Here is a 25641-nt window from a genome sequence, read left to right as displayed (position 1 = left end):
CTTTGAATGAGCCCTGGTCGAAAACAATAAAAAAAAACGCAGTTCGTTATATCTCAGAGACTGAGTCAGATATACATGAAACTGGTATGGTAGGTTCATGGTATGTCCTAGTTGTGTGAGAAAGAACCGTTGCTATGGGCCCCTCCTTTGCCGAGCAATGGCCGAAAAACCTCTAAATATGGGGGGTATTTTCACGAAAAAACAAGCTGCATCATTAACCCTTGAAGCGAGAATCATGAATTTTCTTGTTCTTAATCCTCAGGTCATTCCCCATCGAACGGGCACATCGCGTCAGGTTCTATTGGGTAGTCGACTACCCATGTCCGCCTACCAGCTTCTCTGTGTGTCTCTCTGTCCAGAGCATAACTCTGTGGACTTTGATCTGATCTTGATGAAACTTGGTTATGTGTTCGACATCAATGTCCAGTTGTGTTTTCCTGGATGAGGGCGTGCTACGCCCATTGTGGGCAGAGGCACGCCCAAAAAATAGCCATTTTTAGTCAGTCGTCGGATTAAATTTCTATCTTCTCCTTGGGAATTGACTGAATGTAATGGGTTTTGTGGTATTTGAATAGCAAAATGAATGATCGAAAACTTGTTGTTGTCCGATTTTTTTTTTTTTTTAAATTATTATTATTATTTTTTTTTTTTAATTTTCGTCCCAAGGTCAAAAACTTAGAAAATTGCGAATTTTGACATAAAAATCATACGACCACCAAAACTTTCAGAGCTAGGATGACAATATTTTTTATGCATAATCTTGAGGTCATTCCCCACCTTAAGTCTTGAAACCATTTTGCTCTATCTCAAACACCTTGCCCGTGGCGCCCCCTTCAATTTGTTTTTACGCTGATTTTATCAAAGTATGGATAATCCAAGGAATGCGAAATGCCATATAGCCTATATGACTTTATATTGTTCCTGGAATGTTCCAGAAGAAGTTTTGCACCAAAGGTCATAATCCTTGACCTTTGACCTTTGACCTTTAAAGTTCACAAATGTCAAATTTTCAAAGTTGTGGGAATCGAACCGGGTTTTCGTCCTTCTTCGACAAACTAACTCCAATAAGCTATAGCACGTATCCTGTTTCCTTATTTTAATGTCCATTACATAGTTTTGTGACCTTTTAAGGTTATGCAAAGGTCAAATTTTGAAAGTTGTTGAACGAAACCGGGTTTTCGACATTTTGCAGCTAATAACCTGTCACCCGTACCACATCATGTTGATCATTTTTATAACTTGGTCAAAAATTATCACATTGTCTCATCCTTGACTTCTGAAACTTCAGGTCAGGTTCGATCTGTGACCTGCTACAGGTACCATGTAAACCTGTACTAACCTGTTCCATGGTCGGGTTGTCAGCGACTAAACCGTCTCCCCCACCAGGTTTTCTGGTGAGGAGGGTGTTTGGATATGGACACCCAGCAGGATTAAAAACAAAACCTGTCAAAGGGCATAGTTGCTCCTTGTGAGCCAACGGCCATCCATATCTAGTGCCCAATTGTGTCTGCGGACGTCCTCTTGCAGTTGGGTTACTTTTTATGAGGAGGTTGGTGGCAGGATTTGCACTCTGGCCACCGTAAAATCCTTCATTCCGCAAAACGCAAAAAAAATCTGAAAACCCACTCCGTGGGAGTACCTCCTGTGCAGCTTCCCTTCGCAGGGCAGCTCACCGGATGACAGGATTGGGGCAAAGCCTTCGGGACCCCCAATCTTTGATGATAGGAGGGAAACCACGGGGTAACATCCCTGGGTCAGATTGCGGGAGAGTGTCGGAGTGGTGCTGAGGTGTCGTCCACCAGACGGCGGTCTCCTTGGGTTAACCTGAGGCGGTCCCTTCGGGTGGGTGCCTGGAATGTCCTATCCCTAAGAGAGGATGATCACCTGTCTCTGTTATCTGAGCTCAAGCGCTTGGACATCGGGATTGCAGCTCTCTCTGAGGTTCGGAGACCGGATTGCGGTGAGATAATGTTGGGTGGTTACACCTACTATTGGTCTGGTCGCTCTGATGGTTACCATTTCCAAGGAGTTGCTGTAGCTGTGTCCAATAAGCTGACCCCAATGATAATTGAGGTAACACCGGTCAACGAGCGTATTATGAGATTAAGGATTCGTCATTCCTTTGGTGTCATTTCCCTGGTCTCTGTTTATGCTCTGACTGAGGCGAGTGATCTCACAGAGAAGGATGCATTCTACGCCACGCTCGAGTCTGTGGTTGATCAGTGCCCCAGACGAGATGCACTTCTAGTCTTGGGGGATTTCAATGCATCGACTGGAACTGATAGGGATGGTTATGAGGTGTGTGTTGATCCCCATGGGTCAGGAACTATGAACCAGAATAGCACTAAGTTCCTTGACTTTGCAAGAAGTCATGGACTTAGGGTGGCTGGTTCATGGTTTCAGCGCCCACAAGCTCATCGCTGGACTTGGTATTCCAACGCTGGCGGTGTGGCAAAGGAGATTGACCATGTCCTCATTGACGGTCGTTGGAGGATGATCCAGAACTGCAGGGTCTACCGGAGTGCTCAGTTCCTCAATACTGACCACAGGCTTCTTGTAGCAACTCTAAAGCTGCACCTTAAATCCTGGAGAATGGTACCATCCCAGCCTCGGCTGGATATTGGCAAGCTCAGGGATGAGAGAGTTGCTGAGGAGTTTGCGAACAGGCTGAGTGGACACTTGGGGGTCTGGGTGCTTTGGGGGGTCCTGAAGAGTTGTGGAGTGCCTTCAAGACCACCGTCCTTGATGTTGCCGGTGGATGTCTTTCAGCTCACTGCAGGGCAAAGAAGAATTTTGTCTCTCGGGACACTGGATACCATTGACCAGAGTCGCAGGGCCAGGCTGAATGGCAGAGCTGAGCTGTTCAGGGAGCTGAGGCGAAAAACTGTACGTGCACTGAGGGTGGACAAGGAGGCCTATGTGCGAGGAATCTGTGAGGGGGTAGAGCATCACCTGTGGACATGTGATTCTCGTCCCGCTTACAGGGGAATTCGCGCATTGCGTTCATCCAAGCCCATCCCTCGGAGCACTGCAGTTCGAGCAGAGAGTGGTAGGCTCTTGACAGAGGAGTCTGAAGTGAAGGCCCGCTGGGCCAGTTACTTTGAGCGGTTGTACCAGGCTGATCCCCCAGCTGTCGAGTTGGACGTCAAGGGTGTTACAATCCCTGTTGCTGACCCTCAAATCAACTGTGGTCCACCTTCGCTTGTGGAAACACGGGCTGCGGTGAACCAGTTGAAACGGGGCAAAGCTCCAGGGATCTGTGGCATCCATGCTGAACTTCTCAAGGCTGGTGGAAATGCTGCACTCATGTCGTTGCATGCAGTTTTGTGCTCTGCCTGGAACACAGGCATCATTCCAACTGACTGGAAGAGGGGCCTTGTTGTCTCTCTCTGGAAAGGGAAGGGTGATCGCCAAGACAGCAACAACTACCGAGGGGTGACGCTGCTCTCAGTGCCGGGCAAGGTCTTTGCTTGGATAATTCTTGATAGGGTTCGCCACCATCTGCTTGAGCACCAGCGTCCGGAGCAGTCAGGCTTTACACCAAAGAGGTCAACGATTGACCGTATCCTTGCCCTTCGTGTCCTCACCGAACGCAGACGAGAGATTCGGCAGGGGCTGCATGCAGCCTATGTTGATCTCTGTAAAGCGTTGGATTCGGTGAATCGGGATGTCCTCTGGAGGATTCTTGGTCTTCGTGGGGTGCCACCAAAACTGATCGATCTGATGTCTGAACTTTACTCTGGTACTGAGAGTGCTGTGAAGTGTGGTGTTACCATCTCTGACTTATTTCCAGTTGTTACTGGAGTTCGTCAGGGGTGTGTACTGGCCCCCACACTTTTCAGCATTTGTATGGACTGGATTTTAGGGAGGATGTCGGAGAGATCAAGCTGCGGTGCATCGTTTGGGAATGTCAAGATCTCGGACCTTGATTTTGCAGATGATCCAGTCATCTTTGCGGAGACTTTAGACATCCTTTTGGGGGCCCTCGAGGTGCTGAATGAGGAGTCGGAGCTGCTGGGATTTCGGGTTTCTTGGGTCAAAACTAAGATCCAGGCTTTCGGTGACATCTTGGATGCTGCTGTTCTGTCTGTGTCTGTTTGTGGTGAGGATGTTGAGGTCGTGGAGAGATTCACTTACCTTGGCAGTGATATTCCTGTCTCTGCTGGCTGTGAGTCAGAGGTCAATAGACGTCTGGGACGGGCCTGGGGAGTCATGGATTCACTGGATCATGGGGTGTGGCGCTGCCGGTACCTGTGCGGGAGGGCGAAAGTCCGAGTCTTCAGGTCCTTGGTACTTCCAGTCTTGCTTTATGGATGCGAGACTTGGACTCTGACCAAGGATCTGAGACGGAGACTTAATTCCTTTGGTACCAGGTCTCTTCAGAGAATCCTTGGCTATCGCTGGTCGGATTTTGTGTCCAACGAGCGGTTGCTGAGAGAGACTCGGATGAGATTTGTCACTTGCGGCTGTATGGATATGTGGCTCGTTTTCCTGACGCTGATCCCAGATTCTCTCAGCGAGGGAGTCTCATGAGTGGAGGAGGCCATTTGGCCGACCACGTGCCTCGTAGTTGCAGCAGGTTGACCATCATCTCAAGGAGATGGGGATGGGCCTGGCATCTGCCTGGGGGATGGCCAGACGGAGGCCCCTGGAGTACCGGCAGAAAGTGGACGCAGCGACGCGCTGTTCTGGCACATGCTCCCATACCTGACCCTGACCTGACTTCTGAAACAATCTAAATCGTCAAATACCGCTCGTGAACCATTGACGTCTGCAGACTTGTTGTTTTTCACTCTTTTTTTTTCCCCCTCTGTAAATACCATTCTTAATCCTGATTCATTGTAATTTCTAACCTCAACATGTGCAAGCCTCATGTGACTGCATTAAAATGACGTGTGCATGTGATCAGTTTCTGCTACGTTATGTCGACTTGGCATGTCCACATGAGCGACCTCTGATGCGGCTGCATTGACATGGTAGACATGTGAGTAACTTTGGTGCCACAGGAGCATGTGCACAACCATTGCGGGTTTGGTGAAGAGCGTCGCCGCCGGGGTTTGGGGAGGCATGCGGTGGCGGCTATATACAGTAGGCCGACAGTTAGTGCTATAGATGAAGGGGGTGGTTGGCCAGTGAGTTCTGACGGGACACCAGTGCATGCCGAGAGAGAACGAGATCGGTGCCATGTGCAGTCCCGGATTCATCTCAGCACGAGCAATTACACTTGCCATTCATGTTGACTTGAGCCAGAAGCAGAAGCCATTCCAGTGATTGTTTCTGCTTACTCGAGCCTCAACATGGGCTATGGGGCCCTCCATGCAAGCCCATCATCACCCCATGTATGCCTCACAGACACCTCAAGAAAAGCTCCCCTGCACATTCACCTCCATTTCTGCCCTTTCAGCAACTTTTCAGGAACTTTCATGCTTTCATCTGTCCTGTATTCTTAAACAAGTCTGTGCATGTGAAGTTAGATTGAGATTGGTGTACCGTTCATCTTTGTCTTGGTTAAGCACATTGTGCTGATTGGGTTGTTCCTCATTTTTCTTCATTCATTGATGTATTATGTGTTTGCCATCCTGTTATTATTATGTAATAAACTTCTTTTGTATTTTTAAGGCATTGTCGCTCTGGCTTTTGAGCCATGGACTTGCCATCCAGCGAAACCAAATTCTCCTTAAAACCGAACACGTGTGCCGAACCCGGCCCACAGGCAAATTGATTAACTCTGTTAACAACATTGCACCGCAGAGTCTCCGTACATGCGCAGTACACCTACGCTTAGCATCTTGGGAGTTTATATCAGGCGGTCTCACGTCAATCATTACTGTTGGAGAGACCAAGTCCATTATAAAGTGGTGTCAGGAGTGGGATCGCACCCTCCATCAAGTTAAATGTCATGACATGTGGTGTTAAGGATTGGGATTGAATCAAGAGTGGGGGGGGATAGAGGGGGGAGAGCCACCCAAATGCAAATTTTAAATTCATATCAAACAGTTGTCTGAAATTTGTTTTATTTCTAATTGTTTGTTCATTTTATGATTTAAATTGTGATGAATGATGGATATGAGCATTGGTTAGATTCAGCAACCACCCCTGAAGACATGGAGATTGGTGGCCCACTTCAGGGAGAAGTGGAGACCCCCCTCCAGCCCTTCCCTGACAACCTTCCTGAGCAGCTCAGCTTCCCAAAGCAGCAACACTGGAGCGATTCCCTCAGGTGTGCGAACTCCTGGTCCAAATACCAGCCAAGTTGGGTTCAGTGCTGAAGGAGATGGCCAATCTGCCAGTTAAAACCGAGGCCAGTCAGAAAGAGACAGACACATGGATTAGGGTGACCAGGAGTTTCCTTTACTCCCAATCCCAGTCGTTACTAAATGGTGTTACAACACACTCCATTCAACAATATAATTAATTAGTGCTTCATTAACCCCCAAGTCATTTTGATAACAATATGTATTGCAGGACTTGTGTTTTACAGCAAGATCACTGAAACTCGTATTCTGATTTACCATCGGATAGCTGCACTTTGCTAGCTGCGCTCCAGTAAAAAGTATAATCGGATGTATTTTCACATATTTGACCAGTGTTTGCAAATAATCCTCTGAATAATTACCGAATTATCTGAGAACCATTCTGGTTGTTTCCTGGTTTTCAGTCCAAGCATCATCTTCGATGTGTTGTAGACCGTGTCACGCAGGATATTCCATTCGTTGGCCACTGTGCCATTTGGATCTATTGGGTTTGCAGTAAGCTCATCATTTCGTTTTTTGGCCAGCTGGTGTCCGGTTTCTGCTGACCTGAGAGTCGAAACATTCAACTTTCTTACTGCCTTAAAACTGGACTTTTTGATCTTTGGGTGAATGACCATCTTTAATTTCATTCGAATCATTTTGTGATCGGTCTGACACTCAGCACCACGCATAACTTTTGTGATCGTCACATCTTTGCGATCACGACCTCGTACAATTGCATAGTCGATCATGTGCCAATGTTTTGCTCGAGGATGCATCCAGGTTGTTTTATGTGCTGAAGGTAGCTGAAACATAGTATTGGTAATAGTCAGCCCATATTATTTACATTTTGATAGTCGTAATAGACCGTTGCAATTTAGCTTGCAAATTCCGTGCCGACCAAGTGTTTCAGGCCATGCTGCATGGTTTGTTCCAACCCGAGCGTTGAAATCACCAAGGAGGACAATTTTGTCATTCTTTGGGATTTGACGCAGAAATTCATTGAGCTGATTATAAAAAGCTTCCTTCGTAACATCATCATTTGTCATGGTGAGGGCATACGCACTGATGATAGTTGCACTTCTGTTTTGCTGATTGGGAGTCTGACGGACAGCAAGCGCTCACTTATTGCTTTCGGTAAGCTTGACAGGTTTTTCACAATCGTAGATCTTATAGCAAAAGCGACCCCGTATATCCGTTTTTCTGTTGGTGGCAAACCGCTCCAGTAAAAAGTATAACCGGATGTATTTTCACATATTTGACCAGTGTCTGCAAGTCGGGTTTCACTCAGTGCTGCAATATCGATACCATATCGATATTCTGTATCATTGCAGCATAACAACATTTCTTCTAAAACACCCCATTGACACTATTTGCATTCCCAAAAATATTGTGTCCAGGGGGTTTGCCCCTTCCTGGACGGATAGCCAAACTGTTTTCTCCTTTGGAGGCGATCACATGATCCTTGGTGATTATAGCATGCGTGGGAAGGAAGGGCAGCGAGGATAGAGGCACATGGGTTTATACTCAAACCCACAACAAATAGACAACACAAGCAACTTCAATAAATATGGGAGTTTCATGAAAATTAATCAAATATTTATAATCTATCTGTAATTGTGTGTGTGTGTGTGTGTGTGTGTGTGTGTGTGTGTGTGTGTGTGTGTGTGTGTGTGTGTGTGTGTGTGTGTGTGTGTGTGTGTGTGTGTGTGTGTGTGTGTGTGTGTGTGTGTGTGTGTGTGTGTGTGTGTGTGTGTGTGTGTGTGTGTGTGTGTGTGTGTGTGTGTGTGTGTGTGTGTGTGACCGCTGTTTCTCGACAACCACTGGTCCGATCTAATTGAAACTTGCCAGATATATTGCTGGGGACCTGAGGATGTGCCTTTTCAAGGTTTGATATTAATCGAACAAGCGCCTCCCAAGTTATGGCCATTCATTTACCAACCAATGACAAGGCACGTTGTTGCGTGGGCGTGGCCGATGGGGAAGGGAAGCTCAGCCACGTTCGCCATTACAGGTTACAACGTATGGGCTTCCGGAGAGTGATGACTTCGTGTATTCTAATAATTTCTCAATTTCTTATGCGCATTTATAGATAAACACAATGCCCCAAGTTATGGTCGTTTTCATATGAGACGGTGTATAAATTTCGGTAACATCAGAGTGAGCTGGTATGCTCCGAACCAGGAAGTAAAAATTTTTTTTTTTCTCTCTTCTCTTCTCTTTTTGTTTTTCCTTGCCACGACATTGCGAAAAGGTAAAATACGTTGTCGCTAATTGAATAATTGGGTATTAAAACTAAATTGCGAATAATCGTAACTGCGAATAATATGCGAGCTTCCGGGCCACGCACGTACGAGCACACGAGAGCGAAGAAACTGCCTGTGTGGTTGTTGTTTGTTGCTCGTGGTTTGAATATATATTTATTAATTATTATTATTATAATATATTTTTTTTACGGGCACGTACTAGTGTTAATAATTCAGTCATCATAAAAATGGAACGTGAGGGAAAATTAAATACCCATTTGAACCGCCTCCACACAGACTTTAATACAGACAAGAAAAACAAAATAAATAAAAGAAAAATCCTCCCTTTCTCCCGGCACTTAGCTGTGTGCCCAGAGATGAGTTTCTGGAGCTTGAAGTTCACCAAACTGCATTGTCGCTGCATGGGGAAATGCGCCCCAAAATGGCGCCAAGCCGCTCTTTGGGCGGGAAGTGTACAGGAGGTCATTCGTGTGGATGGTACCTTCGTTAAGGGCCCAGAAACTGTCGTGAAAGTTCCTCCTCATGATTGAGATTTCCGCCGCCGCTGCTCTCTGCAAAATGGCGCCGCCTTCTTCCCCGATGACGCAACACGAGGCTTCAAGGAATGGTCTCGCACGACCCTGCCGAACAGTCTATGGCTAGCGTCTTGCTCCATCACTTGGGCAAATCCACCTCAGCACTAACGCGAGAATCGTGCAGCCTCCTTCACAGTGTCGAGGGGAAGCCAGAAAACGAGACCTCTGTCTCAAAGTGTTTATCTCACAGAACCTCCCTTTTCGCTCCTTGTGTCCTGACTCCGATCCTAACTCTCTCCTCCTCTCTGACGTCACGCCCATTAATCATCCACTCCAGGGGCATGGTTTGCTTGTTGTCATTCCGAGAGGTGGGGTTTTTGCCTGCTCGGAAATGTCCGGCTCGATTGCTGTTATGTTAAGGACGTGATTCCTTTTTATCGCCAATCTTGAAATGCAAAAACAAAGGAAAAGGTAACAGGGGGAAATCACATACTGGGAGAAAGTATCCTTAAACCCTACAGAATTAACACAGCACCGCCCCCCTTGCGGTCACACGAACAACTTTAGCTCACAGTTTCCCGACTTAAGCTACATCAAATTGTCTCCTATATAATCCATGGACCATGTGACTCTATACAATCCTATATTTTCGATGAAATTCCTCCAGCTAAATTCATAACAATATATTTTCTCCCACTTGTTCGTAACACCCATCTCGCTTCAACTCGTCACCTTTTCTGCATTGTCCTTCCTTCCCTCTGTGCTAATCGCCATGCCTCCTCCTTGTTACCCTTCACTGCCTCTCTGCAACAGCCTCCCCCGCAGTGTGTTCTTGACTTTATAAACTTGAAACTATTCAAGTCATTAATCGATCATCTCGATCTCATTTGATTATTACATTTTCCCCATCTTCCTTTTGCTTTTTCACCCAGGGTACCCCTCATGGTTTTGGGGACCCCGCAGGACCCGCTCTTTTGCACGTGCTCACCCACTTGCACCCGAGAAATTATATAAATCGCCCGCCAGGAATTTGACTATATGTAACAATGCAGGATTATAGAACATCGTCCAGCAGTTGGGCCTCACAGCGACACATGGTCCCTAAAATACATCTGGTGATTGGTGTCCTTGTGGGGGATTACTGGTCCTTAAACAACATGATTGTTCTAGACTTACCCCAATCCCACATTCAGAATTTTACCGCTACACTCCATGGCACAACAATCTTCTCCAAAGTGGATCTCATTCATGCATACCATCAGAATCCCATGGATCCAGATGACATCCCGAAGAGAGCAGTCACCATGCCTTTTGGCCTGTTCGAATTCCAGTGGATGCCATTCGGCCGACACAATGCCGACCAAACCTTTCAACATTTTATCGATAAAGTGATCTGGGGATTCCACTCCTGCTACATATATACATCTTCTTCTTCTTCTTCTTCTTCCTTCGGCTGCTCCCGTTCGGGGTCGCCACAGCGGATCATCCGTATGATGCGCATAGTGATTTGGCACATGTTTTACGCCGGATGCCCTTCCTGACGCAACCCTGGTCGCCTCTTACGACACAGGGATATGGTACACCTATTTTAACCGGGGTATACACCGGCCCAGTATACTGATACTCAATTGGCCGACCTCGGAAGGATGACAGGCTGAGTCAACCCTCTGGTGTATTAATTCAGTGGCCCAACGGGGCTTGAACTCAGGACCTTTTGGATCCCAAGCCGCTGCCCTAACCACTGCGCCAACACCAGGCTTAACATGTGTGTATATATATCTATATATCTATATATATATATATATATATATATATATATATATATATATATATATATATATATATATATATATATATATATGATATTCTAATTGCCAGTGCAACAGCAGAAAACCACCAGGAACACCCGTCTCGTCTTCTCGCATTTGCAAGACTTCAGCATCGTCATCAATCTCATGGAGTGCATATTCGATGTACCAGAGTTGAATTTCATCAGCCACTGTGTTAATGGCTTCGGCATCTGTCCACTAAAAGAGAAGCTGTGGATTATTCAGGTTTTCCCAATAGCATCGTCTCACCACAAACTGCAAGAATTTTTGGGCCTCGCTACCTTTTACCAAAGGATTATTTCAAACACAGCTACAACACGAGCTGCTGAATGAGTTACTCGCAACCGGTAAGGACCCTGAGGTGTTCTGATGGTCGGAGCCAACCTTGTCATCTTTTCACACCATGAAAGACGCACTCGTCACCACACGCTCCATCTGTCATGCAACAACGCCGATGTGCGCCTTTGGACCAAGCAGTGTCTTTAATGTCAATATCCGACCAAGTCAGTATTTCTTGCTGGGTTTAACACAAGCACCTCATGTTAAAATGTCAATTTGTCAGTTCATACTTCAAACTATAATAATAAAAGCAACTTAGCATTAAACAATGATGCTCTGGGCACTATCAGCAATAGGAGATTTTCTATTATTATTAATTAACACCACAGGCTGAGCCCAAAACCATGAGGGATACCCTGGGTGTAAAAGCAAAAGGAAGATGGGAAAAATGTAATAATTAAATGAGATCGAGATGATTGATTCATGACTTGAATAGTTTCAAGTTTATAAAGTGGAAAAACACACTGTGGGGGAGGCTATTGCAGAGAGGCAGTGAAGGGTAACAAGGTCTCAATGTGATGCGTGATCTGGTGTTTTATGGGCTGAATTGTCTTTGATGGGCGCGTTATGGACGGGAAGTCATAAAGTAACTTCTGAAAAGGGCACGTGGGTGTGGATGGAACACACTTGATATCCTCACTTTTGATGGAGTAGCTGTTGTCAGCAATCGTAAACGCCCACAGAAATGAACAGCATAAAACCAAATCAAGCTGAAGGAGATGTTCTCCAAATGTAGCAATAGCACTGTTGGTGGCATGTAATGAATATTCCTGTTGAATTTTTTCCCCATTCAGCGGTAGATGATTGCACAATGCTCACTCACCTCTGCCCTTGTATCCATAAGAAAAGGAAGTCCACTGGTATGATTCACAAGGAGGAGAAGATGACTGCCGTATGTTCCAGGTGAACTCGTCGCCATTAGTTGTGGGTCTCGTCGTTTTCCCTGCAGCCGGTATGAGCACGATGGTCTACAGTGACGAGCATTAGCACCGAAGGTCATGTGATACCAACACCAATCTGGAGTCTTCATGGAAGGTGACAGTAAATGGAAGCATGAGGGACGGTGTTTGTGCAAAAGCAACTTGGAAGTGGTACGTGGAAATGAGCATGACTGGTGTTGCGCAGCGTGGAACGTCCAGGGCAAGCTTCTTGAGATCCTCAGTTTCAGATTGCAGTTGTATGTCTGTTACACTCCCCCATTGGCCTTTCCTCAAACTGTCGCACTCTCCTGTCCCCAAAGTTGACCACATTTTTAGCTTTTTACCTCCGCCACCGAAGGTGGATAGATGTAGGTTATGTTTTCACCTCTGTTTGTCTGTCCGTGAGCAGGATATCTCAAAAAGTTATGGACCAATTCGGAAGAAACTTGATGGACAGGTGGGGTGTGTGACAAGGATGATTGACTATTTTGGTGAAGATCCGGATCCAGATCCGAGAATTTTTTTAATTTTCCAAGTGATTCCTCACCATTGCGAAATAGGGCCAAAAACGGTATGCAGTAAACCCTCAAATATCACGGGCTTGTACCAATCGGGGGAAACCTATTGTGTTCTGATTTAGTTATTGCGGTATTTCATTTTGGCCAATCGCAGATGTTGGGCTTCGATGAGTCATTGTTTGCCTCGCGTGTAAAATTACCTCCAATTACGAGCCTTTTCTTGTTTCTCGCGCACCATTAATTGTAGTAACCAGACCACCATACAGGAACGAACCTAAATCTAATAATGAATCGTCATCGAACAGGAAATGACGTACGGAAATCATGTAACAATAGATCTGCAAGAGCTAGTAGACACACAACAGTTAACGATGGCGCCCAAACATAAAACGATGGACAAAATTAATCGTGCCAAAAGACTGAGAAAGGTTATGCTATTGTGCGAATATATCAAGTCATTCGATACGTCTGCAAGAAGTGAAAGTGCAGCATCTGTGGCCGCCATTACTGGATCAACGAACCAACTGTGTGTAAACGGGAGTCAAATATCCATTCAAGTGTTCCCGCTCCACAAAGCGCAAAAGGCTCATTCCAGTCCCGTGATCCTCATATTGAAAAGATGGAAAAATAACTTGATGTTTGGATCGCGGATCAAACAGAATAAAAATGCCTTTGAGTCCCCCGTGTACGGGAGAACCCATTGTGGATTTACTCTGATTTTGAGTGGACCCGTGATGCAGACACCCAGGGCCGAAGGCTCCGGTTCAACCATGGCTCATGGACCTAACCAAGGCGAAGGAAGGGATTTATATCAGAGCAGGTTTTTAACGCTGAAGAGACGGGATTATTTTGGAAGAGGATGTCATCTCATACCTTCCTGTCCAAGCAGTATCATTTTACCCTTTGTCTCTGTGGCAATGCAGCAGGCAACTTTGTTGTGCTCCCAACAAGCCAACAGCCATCGCAAGGTCTACATCCACATCTTTCTAACCTCCACCCTCCCCCTATATATAACAGTATCATCATCAACTGTGAGCTAAGTTTTGCGTTTTCTATTTTCGGCAGAGGACAGGATGAGCAAGTATGTAATATGTTTACCCTCACCTATCTCGCTGTTTTGGGATAAATTAAAAATGTAAAAGTCATTCGTTTGTTTAATTTACACTGTATTTCTGATAATTATGTGAAGGGAAGACCCTCTCATGGATTGGTCCTCGCTGCTCCTATGGTTGGCAGCGAGTGCCCCGGAAGCAGCGGAGGAAAGAGTGGCATCTATATGTGGGAGAATTGCGTGTGCAGCCTGCGAGTCACCCATATAACTCAGGTGGCAGTGCACTGGTGTGGTTCACCAGTCACCAGAGGACCGAGGTTCAATTCCCTGTCTGGGCATGTAATGTTCCTACATATCATCTTTATATTTATATGTTTATTTCAATGTTAACATGCTTTATATATACATTTGCTTTATATTGTTACGGCCGTGGAAATTCGCAGAACACCATAAAGGTCCTTAATTCAGTTAGATTGATAAGTCTGTGTTCAGTAAGATTTCCCCACCATTGTTTATTGGGATTTATTCGTGTTAACAGGCTGTGATCCTTTGAGATAGCCGTTTTTCTTTACTATCATTATTTTGGACCAACCACGTTACAACCACCTTCACAACGCCATCATCACAACAACCACGATCGCCTCAACCACCTTCCCCGCTATGCCAACTGCCGATCCCCTTCTCCACAAACCAAACCACAACCCTCTATCGGTGGCGCGTGGATTTTCCCGCCTGTTTTCCCCGCGCGCCGATCGGGGAGATCGTTCGTCATTGGTCGGTTCGTGGAAGTGAGGCGCTGGAGATGAGGAACGCCCCCTTTCTCGAAGCTTCCCACAGGAGCTGGAAGGGGAGGGGGGCAGAGCGAAAAACGGGGAGGAGCGAGGCATTGGAACTGAGGAATATAAGGGCGCGCAGGACGCCAGGTCTGGGTCTTCGTGGTGGTTTCGTGTTGGTCTTCGGAGAGTCTTGGGTTCAGTGGTTCGGGTCGAGTCATCGGAGCTCGCAGTCGGTGGGGAGTCCGGGCGTGGCACGGGGGACGCGGACGGTAGGCGCCGCTTTGCCAGCTCTGTCGCGCACGCCTCCGCATCCGTGTGGAGAGCGCCGGAGAGAGCTCGCCAGCCCAGTGGAAGGCTGAGCTCAGCCGCGGCTGTCCTCGCTGCCGTGGGGGACAGACGTCGCGACTCACCCACCATCGCACCGCGAGGGTGCAGGTAACCTGCAACGGTCTCAGGGGGCCCGTTCCGTCATCTGGGCTCCACGCCATAAAGGTCTATGGACCCTGTCTGGCGCCCTCGTCTTTGAGGGTGGCCTTTTCCTTTCTTTTGAATGAATGTTGGTGGCGCCGTGTCCTGTCAGTAAAAACTGTTAAGTGACTAGATAATTGCTGATAGAAGGTCATCGTGCTTTCACCTTGCTCGTGTCTTTGTCCCCGTCCCATGCATGATTGTTTTACTGTATAAGTGTTTTTCATTGCTTTTTCTGGTATACGTGCTGTGTAAAATAAATGTGCTTGGTTAAATGTACCCCGTTCGTTGCGTCCTCCTTTCTCCCCATTGAAATGCCATCTTGCATTGCGGAATAATAGTTGGGTTGTTAAATAGAATCGGATCCGGCGAGGTCGGGCCATAATACCTGCTCGGTTATCACTGCAGAACAGAACGGACCGCTTGAGCGGTTCGTGTCCAAGCCGACCTGCGCCGAGGTACGGTCTCCCGGTAGTCTACCTGCGCAGGTACTTAGGTATATCGATTTTCGGCGATTGACCCTATTTTGCGCAGGTATAAAATTGGCTCGGCCGTGGTGGGGTTGAAGACCCACCCATGACAGAGTTCCGGCATTGTTCCGGAATGTCACGACTGAATTGTCCGTCCGGTGGGCGACGTGGCTGCTATTAGGGAAACGCGGTCGATAGCATGCCGGTGGGTGCGAATTCGTAACACTGGTGTTCAGGAGTGTGGGATTCAAATCCATCCCACCTCCAACTAAATTAATTGGAATCAGATCAGGGGTGTGTGGAGCGACCCTCGATTCCCATTAAATTTCGAGCGTTTTAAAAAATTATTCCGAGAAGCAAGATGGCATTCCAAGGCGAACGGGTGCAGGGTGGATTAGGAATGTGTTTTAATGTAGGATCCATGGCCCAGGACGGTTCTTTTTATGACCCCACCACTAATTTTAATCAGTGTGGCCGCTCACCCTATACTGAGCACAAACTTTTCCGGCAAACGGAGTTGCACAATAGCGGCGCGATCGCATCTCAGCGCAACAGCGAGCGAGCTACTATTAATAGCACAACGTACGGCACGACACGAGGCGGGTGCTCCCAGCTACCGATTCAGACCATGTGGTCGCGGCAGGTGTGGCAGGATCCCGGAGCTTGCATTGACGGGCTTCAGAGACAAGTGTTGAAGTCCTTGCAGCGGTGGAGGTATGGTGACAACTGTATAGGGGAATTGCATTTGTTTTCCTTTGAATTGGACGAGGCACGGCGGCACGTAGACAGGGTTCATGAGGATTACTTGCGAACGGAGTCACAACGATGGGCCGATGTACAGGAAGAAAGGAGGGAGGAAGAACAAAGGCAAACAAGGTGAGAAGAGGAAAAACGGAAACACTATTTGGAATTAAAAAACTGAAGGGAGAGGTAGAAGAAGGCAATAGAAAAAAAGAAAGCCTCGAACAGAAGATAAAAAGAGGAGAGAAATATCGAGAGGAAAGGAAGGAAGAATTGTTGGAAAAATCAAGACAGTTCAAAGAACTACAGGGAGAAATGAGGAAGGTCGAGGGGAGCACCCATAAGCTGGAACAGGAGAAGAGCAAACTGAACAAAAGAATAGAGGAAGAGCAAATTAGTAATTCCCAGGAGAGAGAAAACTTGGAAGAGGAATGGAAAAGGAAAAACGGGAACACGATGGGGAATTGGTACTACTGGAGCGAGAGGTAAGGGCAGGCCAGATTAAAAGAGAAACCCTGGAAGGGACGATAGAAATAAAAGAGAAACGCCTGGAAGGCCAAGAGAGATACGGTAATGAAATGGAAGAAATGTGGAAGGAAGCATGTGAAGAAGATAAGGGGGCCAGAGAGGAAAAATGGGAAAAAAATTTGGAGTTACAGAAACACCAAACATCCAAACCAAAGAGAGAGAATTACAAAACGAGTTGAGGACGTTGAGGGAAGAAAGAACGACAACGGAGAATGAAACGTTAAGGAACCACACTGTGCAGATCAAACAGTTGGACGCCAAAGCAAGGTTGGAGTGTGCAGAGATGAGGACAAAATTAGAAAAAAAGCTTCTGAGTTACAGAAACACCAAAACAAAGAGACGGGGTTACAAAACGAGCTGAGGATGTTGAGAGAGGAAAGAAAGATAATGGAGAATGAAACGTTAAGGAACCACACTGAACAGATCAAACAGCTGGAAGCCAAGGCCAGATTGCAGAATGAGGAACAAGAAAGACAGTGGAAAAGAAAACACAAAGAACAAGGAATGAGACGGGAGAAGGAAATCAGCCAATTGAAGGAAATAATGAGATTGCAGAATGAGGAACAAGAGAGACAGTGGAATAAAAATCAAAAAGAGTATGAATTTGAAACTAAACAACAAAAGGAAAAAACAAGGTTGGAGTATGAGGAGAAAGTGACAGAACAAGGAATGAAACAGGAAAGGGAGATTAACCAATTGAGGGAAACTATGAGATTGGAGAAGGAGGAACAAGAGAAACAGTGGGGTAGAAAACACAAAGAAAACGAGGTTGAAGTTCACCAACTCAAGGAGAGAGCAACATTTGAGTCCAGAGATGGAAAAACTCCGGGAAGAGAACGAACAACTCAAAAAGCTCAGAGAGGAAGAACGACTCAAAAGGAGCCAGGGAGTTGATCAGCACAATAATGTGGGACGTGTGATATCACCACAGGGAGTAATGTTAGTGTTGCAGGACTTGATTGACACCACTCGTCGGATGAAAGAACAAGTAGGGAAAACCCTGATAAAGGAGACAAATAAAAATGGAGACTATGGAAATAACAAAGACAAAGAAGGAAATAGAAGTATTGCCAGAGACACGGGAGATAGACCGAGTCGAGACTGAATTGAATAGACACGAAGAGACACGAAGAGACAACAGAAATAAAATGTATAGAGACTCGGGAGATAGAAAAAAGTAGAGAGACTACACGATAAAGACGAACACACACACACACATGGAAGTAGTAGAGGACGATGGGGAGCTCGGGGAATGTGTCGTGACCCGGTGCAAGCAGCCGGATAGCCTCCTTCAGGAATGGAGGGAGACGCTATGCTCCCTTGAAGCGGATCTCGACCAGGTGGGTCCGGTCGAGGTTTGCGAGGTAAAGGGGGCGAGTGCTGTGGATGGGTGCACACAGAGCTTGGGGGGGTTTGGAGACCCCGGAACCACTTGTGGTGGCACTAATCCCCAGTGTGATTGTCCTGGTGCGTGTGTTCACAAGTGTGGTGAAATGTGTGCTGAAACGTGCGCACCAAGTGGGTGGAAGGTTGTGTGTGAAAGGGACCGCGTGTGTGAGTAAAATGGTGTGCGAGGTTGCGAGTGAGCCGAAGTGCGTGCCTCCCAGCACGCCGTGTGTGAGTGAAGCCCTCTGTGCAAGTGAAAGGCCGTGTGTGAGTGGAACCACGTGTGCGAGTGAAACGGCGCGAGTAAGTGAACGGCCGTGTGTGAGAGGGACCGTGTGTGTGAGGTCACTGTATGTGAGGGAGATGGCGGCTGGCATGCGGGAACATGCAACCGCGTGCCCGAGTGACAGTGCCATCTCGAAGTGTGTGAGCGTTGTGGCACGTGGGAGTTTATGCGCGAGATGCGAAAACGACGACGGTGCCTGACGGTGGACAAAGGCTGAGTAGCGGCCGTAGCTGTTTTGGGGACCGTGCCGGGTTTGCACGGCAGTGCACGCGATGTCAGTGTTGTGCAACGCACGAGGCCGCCACGTGCGCGCCTGCAGGAGTGAAGCCCGGTCCGGAAACGCACGCGGTGGATTTGCCGATCCCGCGGACGGACAGAAGGTCGGCTGGATGTGAATTTGGACCGGATGGGTTCTCCAGGCGAACGTGTGTAAAGCTCCGACGAGCAGAGCACGTGTGTTTACGTGGGGAACCCCTCGAAACGCGAGGCTTGTTTTTAATGTGCTGGGTGATGTCATGGCTGCACGTATGGTTAGAATCCGGCAGGAGGGGAAATCCCTGCCGGATGGTACCGTCCGAGAAGGGACGAGGTGCACGAAGCGCGAACAGCTGCCATGACGTCACGGGGAGAAAGCGCAGGTTGCGAGTTGCCGCGCTGGTGCGTGCATAGAAAAAAAAAAGCAAGCCTCGCTTCGGGTGAACAGGATTCCCGGGCAAGGGGTGGGAGACACCCCTGCCCGGGCACAGGAATGGAACTAGTTAGGGGGAAGGGTTAGCTTAGCGAGACCGGCTTCATGGGGCAGGGATAAGTCCTCATGAGGCCCCTGGAATGGAATAGTTAGGGGGATTCAGTTTAGACTTAGGAAGGGAAATGGAAAATGATTTTGAGGACAAGGACAGACTTTGAGTGTGTAGAGGGGATGTAGCTTAGCTACGTCATGTTAAATGGAACATGCTATAGTTTAAGGGATGACGAGGGAGCACGAGGTAGTTATGGGATTTGGTGAGAAGAATGGCAGTGATCAGCGATGTGTGAGGAGAAGAGGAGTGAAATGGAAACATCGGGTGAGTGAGTGAGGCCAGCGGGTCTGAGTGTGTGGAGCGAATGTGGAATGCATGGTGCGATGAGTGATTGGGGGGAGGAGTGATTCCCACCCAAGGGACCCTGGGGTCAGTGTAATGCGAGTTAGTGGGTTAGTCAAATTGACAAAATGGAGGTCGTTTTGCTGTTGGTGGGGAAGTAGGCTCGAAACCCATTTGGAGAGGTGCAGGAGCCCTGTTGACGGGCTGGGAGCATGGCTGCGAATGGTGAGTATCGCTTAGTGGGTACCCTGGGCACTGGGCTTGTCGGCCGTGGTAGGCCAAGGGTCCATGGGGGGCCGGGATAGCGTCGTGGGCACGGGTGGCCCGCATGATACGGGAGCCGTAGTGCCAGAATGCCACGGGGGCAGTGTACTGGGCACGGGCGACCCTCGGAAAGGGACCCGGGGCGCCAACACGCCACGTGGGCATTGAGGGGGAGTTGCCAGGGAGGGCATTCCCCAGTGTTTCGGGAGCTGGTAGGCTCGGAGGCAGTTGTCGTGGCTGGGGGTGCCATAGTTTGAGAATCGGCAGAGGGTCGTTCCTGCCAAGGGAGCCACGCGTCCCAGCCATGAAACCGTGCAAGGGCACGAGGGAAAATTGGAAGGCGAGGCCCGAAATTGTAAGGACACCAACACAGACGATGGGAATCTTGCTTTTTAGAACCGATAGTTGAAGCGAGAGGCGCTTTTGGAAAGCCCCGGGGTAGTTAACAGTTAAACGGTTAGGGTAGATCGGAAGTGTACCCCTCCGCACCATCCATCCCTTCGCTCGTTGTGGGCCACTGGACTCACCTTGGGTTAGTCGATTGCTGAAATCTGAGTTGCCAATTTTGAGGCTTAGATTGGGTCTCGACACAGGACACTAGCTCTCCCTTATTCCCCTCCAGGAAGGGAACGTAGGGGTTGGGCGTAGGCTGGGATGACGATAGGTTAGCCGGACAAAGATAATAAAGGGGGTGAGGGAGACAAAATTATTGAAGGGAGATTAAAAAAAAAAAAATTAAGATGGGGCTAAATTGGATTTTTGACAAACTAAGGGAGTGGGTATGGACAGCGACAGGCAAAGGCGATAGGTTGGGAGGGAGACAGTACGGTAGGTCCTAGCCCACCTTCCGAGTGGCCAGCACCACGGCACTCCCTCCACCAACCTCCTTAAACAAGGCAAGAGGCCGACCGACTCCATCTGCCGGCTGTTTTACTACAAGGCCTGTGCCGGTCAGCTTCACCACCGGCCCGTTTTGCTACAACGGCCTTGTCTTGCCTTGCCATGCCTTGTCTGCCTGCCTTTTGCCTTGGTCCCATGCCTGCTGCCCTGTTGCATCTGCTCCCATTCATTGCCATGTGCACCAGGATCATCGCGTGTGCTGCAGGGACTGCACTGTGGGCAGCCGCATCACGGGACTGCAGTGGCAGCCCGTGCACCGTTTGTTTGCTGCGTCAGATCGTCGCGCGTGCTGCAGGGACTGCCCTGCAGGCAGCCGCATCACGGGACTGCATTGGCGGCCTGTGCACCATGTTAATCCATCCATCCACCCACCGTTCAGTTTCATGTGCGGCTTGTGTTCAAACCTGCAGTTGACTCACGAGCCAGAGACTGCGTGTGAGCAGCCTGGCTCACTGTTTTTTTTTTCACGGAGTCCATCGATCCTGGGCCATGGTTTAGTGTAAAATGTATAATGATAAGGTTAAGTAAAATTGTAAATGAGTTGCTTCCCCCCTGCATGTGTGTCATCGCGCCGGCAATTTATTTAAGTCGTCTTTATGAGTGGGTTTGTTTAGTGAGTTACCTCGCCCGTAGGTTATTTATTTTTGGGACACGAATACACTAAATGTCACACTCAGGGATCCGAAGATAAAACGTACCAGGGGAAACTTACACATGATGGCACACAAATTCGATGACTCGGGACGAGTCTGTAAAAAGGGGAGGGGGTAGTGTTACGGCTGTGGAAATTCGCAGAACACCATAAAGGTCCTTAGTTCTGTTCGATCGATAAGTCTGTGTTCAGTTAGATTTCCCCACCGTTGTTTAATGGAATTATTCGTGTTAACAGGCTGTGATCCTTTGAGATAGCCGTTTTTCTTTACTATCGTTATTTTGGACCAACCATGTTTCAACCACCACAACCACCTTCACAACGCCACCATCACAACAACCAGGATCGCCTCAACCATCAACCTCACCTAACCACCTTCCCCGCTACGCCAACTGTCGTTCCCCTTCTCCACAAACAAAACCACAACCCTCTATCGGTGGCGCGCGGATTTTCCCGCCTGTTTTTCCCGTGCGCCGATCGGGGAGATCGTTCGTCATTGGTTGGTTTGTGGAAGTGAGGCGCTGGAGATAAGGAACGCCCCCTTTCTCGAAGCTTCCCACAGGAGCTGGAAGTGGGGCGGAGCGAAAAACGGGGATGAGCGAGGCGTTGGAACTGAGGAATATAAGGGCGCAGGACGCCAGGTCTGGGTCTTCGTGGTGATTTCGTCTTGGTCTTCGGAGAGTCTTGGGTTCGTTGTTTCGGGTCGAGTCGTCGGAGCTCGCAGTCCGTGGGGAGTCTGGGCGTGGCACGGGGGACGCAGACGGGAGGCGCCGCTTTGCCAGCTATGTCGCGCACGCCTGCACATCTGTGTGGAGAGAGCTCGCCGGCCCCGTGGAAGACCGAGCTCAGCCGTCGCGTCCTAGCTGCCGTGGGGGACAGACGTCGCGGCTCAGCCGTTGCGTCCTAGCTGCCGTGGGGGACAGACGTCGCGACTCACCCACCATCGCACCACGAGGGTGCAGGTAACCTGCAACGGTCTCGGGGGGCCAGTTCGGTCATCCAGGCTCCACGCCATAAAGGTCTACGGACCCTGTCTGGCGCCCTCGTCTTTGAGGGTGGCCTTTTCCTTTCTTTTGAATGAATGTTGGTGGCGCCGTGTCCTTTAAGTAAAAACTGTTAAGTGACTAGATAATTGCTGATAGACGGTCGTAGTGCTTTCACCTTGCTCGTGTCTTTGTCCCCGTCCCGTGCATGATTGTTTTCCTGTATAAGTGTTTTTCATTGCTTTTTCTGGTATACGTGCTGTGTAAAATAAATGTGCTTGGTTAAATGTACCCCGTTCGTTGTGTCTTCCTTTCTCCCCATTGAAATGCCATCTTGCATTGCGGAATAATAGTTGGGTTATTAAATACCCATTAAATAGAATCGGATCCGGCGAGGTCGGGCGATAATACCCGCTCGGTTATTACTGCAGAACAGAACGGACCGCTTGAGCGGTTCGTGTCCAAGCCGACCTGCGCTGAGGTACGGTCTCCCTGTAGGCTACCTGCGCAGGTACTTCGGTATATCGATATTCGGCGATTGACCCTATTTTGCGTGGGTAGAAAATTGGCTAGGCCATGGTGGGGTTGAAGACCCACTCGTGACAGGGTTCCGGCGTTGTTCCAGAAGGTCACGACTGAATTGTCCGTCCGGTGGGCGACGCAGCTGCTATTCGGGAAACGCGGTCGATCGCACGCCGGTGGGCGCGAATTCGTAACAATATATACAAATATATTTACGTGTTCATTTAAATTGCAATGCGTTTTATTTCTGGTTGCCCTCGATCTTCCTCGATTTTATTGAAGCCAAGGAACCAAACACCCGTCTTCCCATTCGCCCTTGGTTTCCATGATTGCAGTTCTTTCATGGCATTTTCCAGGAACCTAACTCCCACGATATTGGCGGGTTTACTGTATTGCACGATATTTCAAAACGTTGTGGATGGATTGGATCGGTGACGAGAACAAGCTGATTAGATTTTGGTTGAGGTACAGATCGAGATCCGGCCTATCAGTGGGATTCTCGTTGTCTTTTGTTTTTCTTTTGGCCACTTTTATGTCTGAAAGGATCCAATGCAATCTCAATGTGTTGTAACAGAACATTCCGACCCAGAGTACAACCTCTTCTATTCCAAGCCATCTCCAAACTGTTCGCACTGCTCGTCTATTGTACGCGTCATCTCCAAGGACAACGTTTCCAACATCTTCCATGTTTTTTCCAATCGGGTTCAGCCCGTCATCATCCAGGTATGGCTTCAGACAGGCAACACTTTATTTGTGTGGGCTCGTAATGAGACGATGGAGGGGGAGGGGGGTTGGGGTGTTCACGTATTACAAATCCAAGAATCCACCAGCGGTTTTGCAACTTGGTTATAAGTCTTGCATTAGATGTAGGTGGAATTGTAAAGTAAAGAGATAAATGAGAAGAATACTTTCTTTAATATTTGGATTGATTTTTTTTTCAGGCCCAATGTCCTTTCCTCTGCAGCAAAATTATAAAGCTGAAGAACAGTGCATGGATGTCTCTTCATCATAATCTTTCATGTCGTTTATGTCCGAGCTCTTCCGCTCATCTTAGAGACAAGAAGATTAATATGCTTCCTGACTCAGCCTTGATGAAAATGTTCATTTCCTTCAGCCAAGGGGCCATTGACATTTCATGATTCAAATTCTCTGAACATTTGACATTCTCTTGCATCACCTCCCCCCATTTGCTCATCCTGAAATCCTTTTCCTAACTACTCTTTTCAACCTTTTTCCCTCTCCTCCACATTTCTGATACATTCCCTTTTCTGAACTGTTAAAAAATTCCCCCCAGTTTAACCCATTTTATCCCTTCCATTCATTCCATAATATGTAGATGTCACATCTGGAGTACAAGCCTGGTGTTGGCTTAATGGTTAAGGTGGCTGGCTTAAGATCTTAGGGTCTTGAGTTTGAGCTTCTGTTGTGCAGTTGAACTAACACCAGGTGGTTTACTCAGCCTGTCATCTTTCTGAGGTCGGCAAAAGGAGTACCAGCCGACTGGGTAATAAGCCATTTGAGTGTTCTGCGTCAGAGTGGCGACCCGTCCAGGCTTGCACTCCTTAGCAAAGAACATCCATCCACTTTTACTTCAATTGCAAGAACATTAGATAAGTCAAATCAACAATATATCGAATTTGAACCTGGGGTGCCAGCATCATGAGAGAAGTGCTGAGATTGGAACACCAAACAGGATAACACAAAAAGAGCATGACGGTGTTCTCTGGAATATTGAAACTTGTGGATGTATTGATGTTACTTTAGTGAGCTGAGCATTTAAAAAATATCCTTGCACTACAAAACGGTTCAAATGGTTTTGCAATTTCAAACAAGGTTTTCTTTGTGAGAACATCACATTTTTCTGTTATTGCTTGCCCCCCCCCTCCCTCCCTCCCCAAACCATGTCTAATTTACTTTGTTTCCCTGCATGCTGTTATAATAGCAGGGTGGTCATGAAAGCATAGAGCTATATTCATCACTACGAAGACTGCATAACAAACATGGCGAGCTGATAGACGATTACTTCGATGAGATATCTGGCTCTGCTGGCTATCCAGACAGGTTCTCAAAGCTGTTTCAGCAATACCCCAGCAGCCAAGTCTTTGCAACTACATTCCACTGGTAAGTAATGTCAGCAAACTGCTGGTTCGCAGTTAGCAAATGCTTACTTGGGGATGCTAACTTCTCTTCTATGTAACACATTACTTGTTTCGGAGTTAAATAAATAAATTGCTGCTTTTCACCCAGGAAGACACAGAGGAGCTCAGCTGTACGACTCCTTGCTGAAGTCTTTCCCCAACCACATTTCCTACCTGCAAACAGCAGGGACTCTCCATTTAAGTCCCTCATAATGCAGAGCCCCTTGGCTCCTCCACACACTCTGGTATGTCGTTCAGATGCATTTATGCTGAGCTTGGGTGAGACTGCTGAGTTTTAAAGCAAAGCTATGTTTAGCTGCGACAAAATTTCCATTTGCAATGTGTTTGGGAGGTTCATTATTACAATGTACAATTTTTGCCGACTTACCCTAGTTGTGGAAGACGCAGTTATCCAATGTGTGGTTGGTTGTTGGGAGTGGCACACTTTCACTGCAGTTTACAGCGGTACCTGCTTGCAGAAGTGTGTGCTCTTCCTTCTCTGTCAATGTATACTCCAGTGATGTGGGTAAGACCCCATATTAGCAAGTCTGATTTGAAACGTTAACTTTATGTTGCATTGAAAACTTGTATATTTGCCTTGAACATTTTTAATGGTACATTGTCTTGTCGTCGTCTTTTTATTTTTTTGTATTCTATTTTATTTTATTTTTTTCCATTTAATATCGGGGTGTTCCCACCCAAGCATGCGAAAATTGAGTTTGTCACCTGTGCTGAAAAACTGAAACATCATGGGTTAAAAAAAATTTTTTTGC

The 25641-nt window shown here is 47.6% G+C and overlaps 1 protein-coding gene across 5 annotated transcripts in view; it reads left to right on the top strand.

Annotated features, from left to right (window-relative positions):
- Positions 1 to 25641, top strand: part of C10H6orf89 (chromosome 10 C6orf89 homolog) — a 50481-nt gene that overhangs the window by 6242 nt on the left and 18598 nt on the right. For 4 of the 5 annotated variants that reach the window (XR_015062509.1, XM_085898799.1, XM_085898801.1 and 1 more), the window contains exons 4-7: positions 23305 to 23453; positions 24673 to 24851; positions 24978 to 25113; positions 25262 to 25394. Coding sequence is in view for 4 of the 5 variants with exons in the window: in XM_085898799.1 (XP_085754925.1) it covers positions 23305 to 23453; positions 24673 to 24851; positions 24978 to 25113; positions 25262 to 25394 (597 nt within the window). In the remaining variant the exon portion in view is untranslated. The remainder of the gene's footprint in view (positions 1 to 23304; positions 23454 to 24672; positions 24852 to 24977; positions 25114 to 25261; positions 25395 to 25641) is intronic. The other variant, XM_085898800.1, reaches the window with a different exon arrangement.

Source organism: Eptatretus burgeri, chromosome 10 (genome assembly GCF_056783735.1).
Source record: "Eptatretus burgeri isolate ZD-2024b chromosome 10, Ebu_testis_v1, whole genome shotgun sequence".
Classification (NCBI taxonomy): Eukaryota; Metazoa; Chordata; class Myxini; order Myxiniformes; family Myxinidae; genus Eptatretus; species Eptatretus burgeri.
This window is presented reverse-complemented; position numbering and strand designations above follow the sequence as displayed.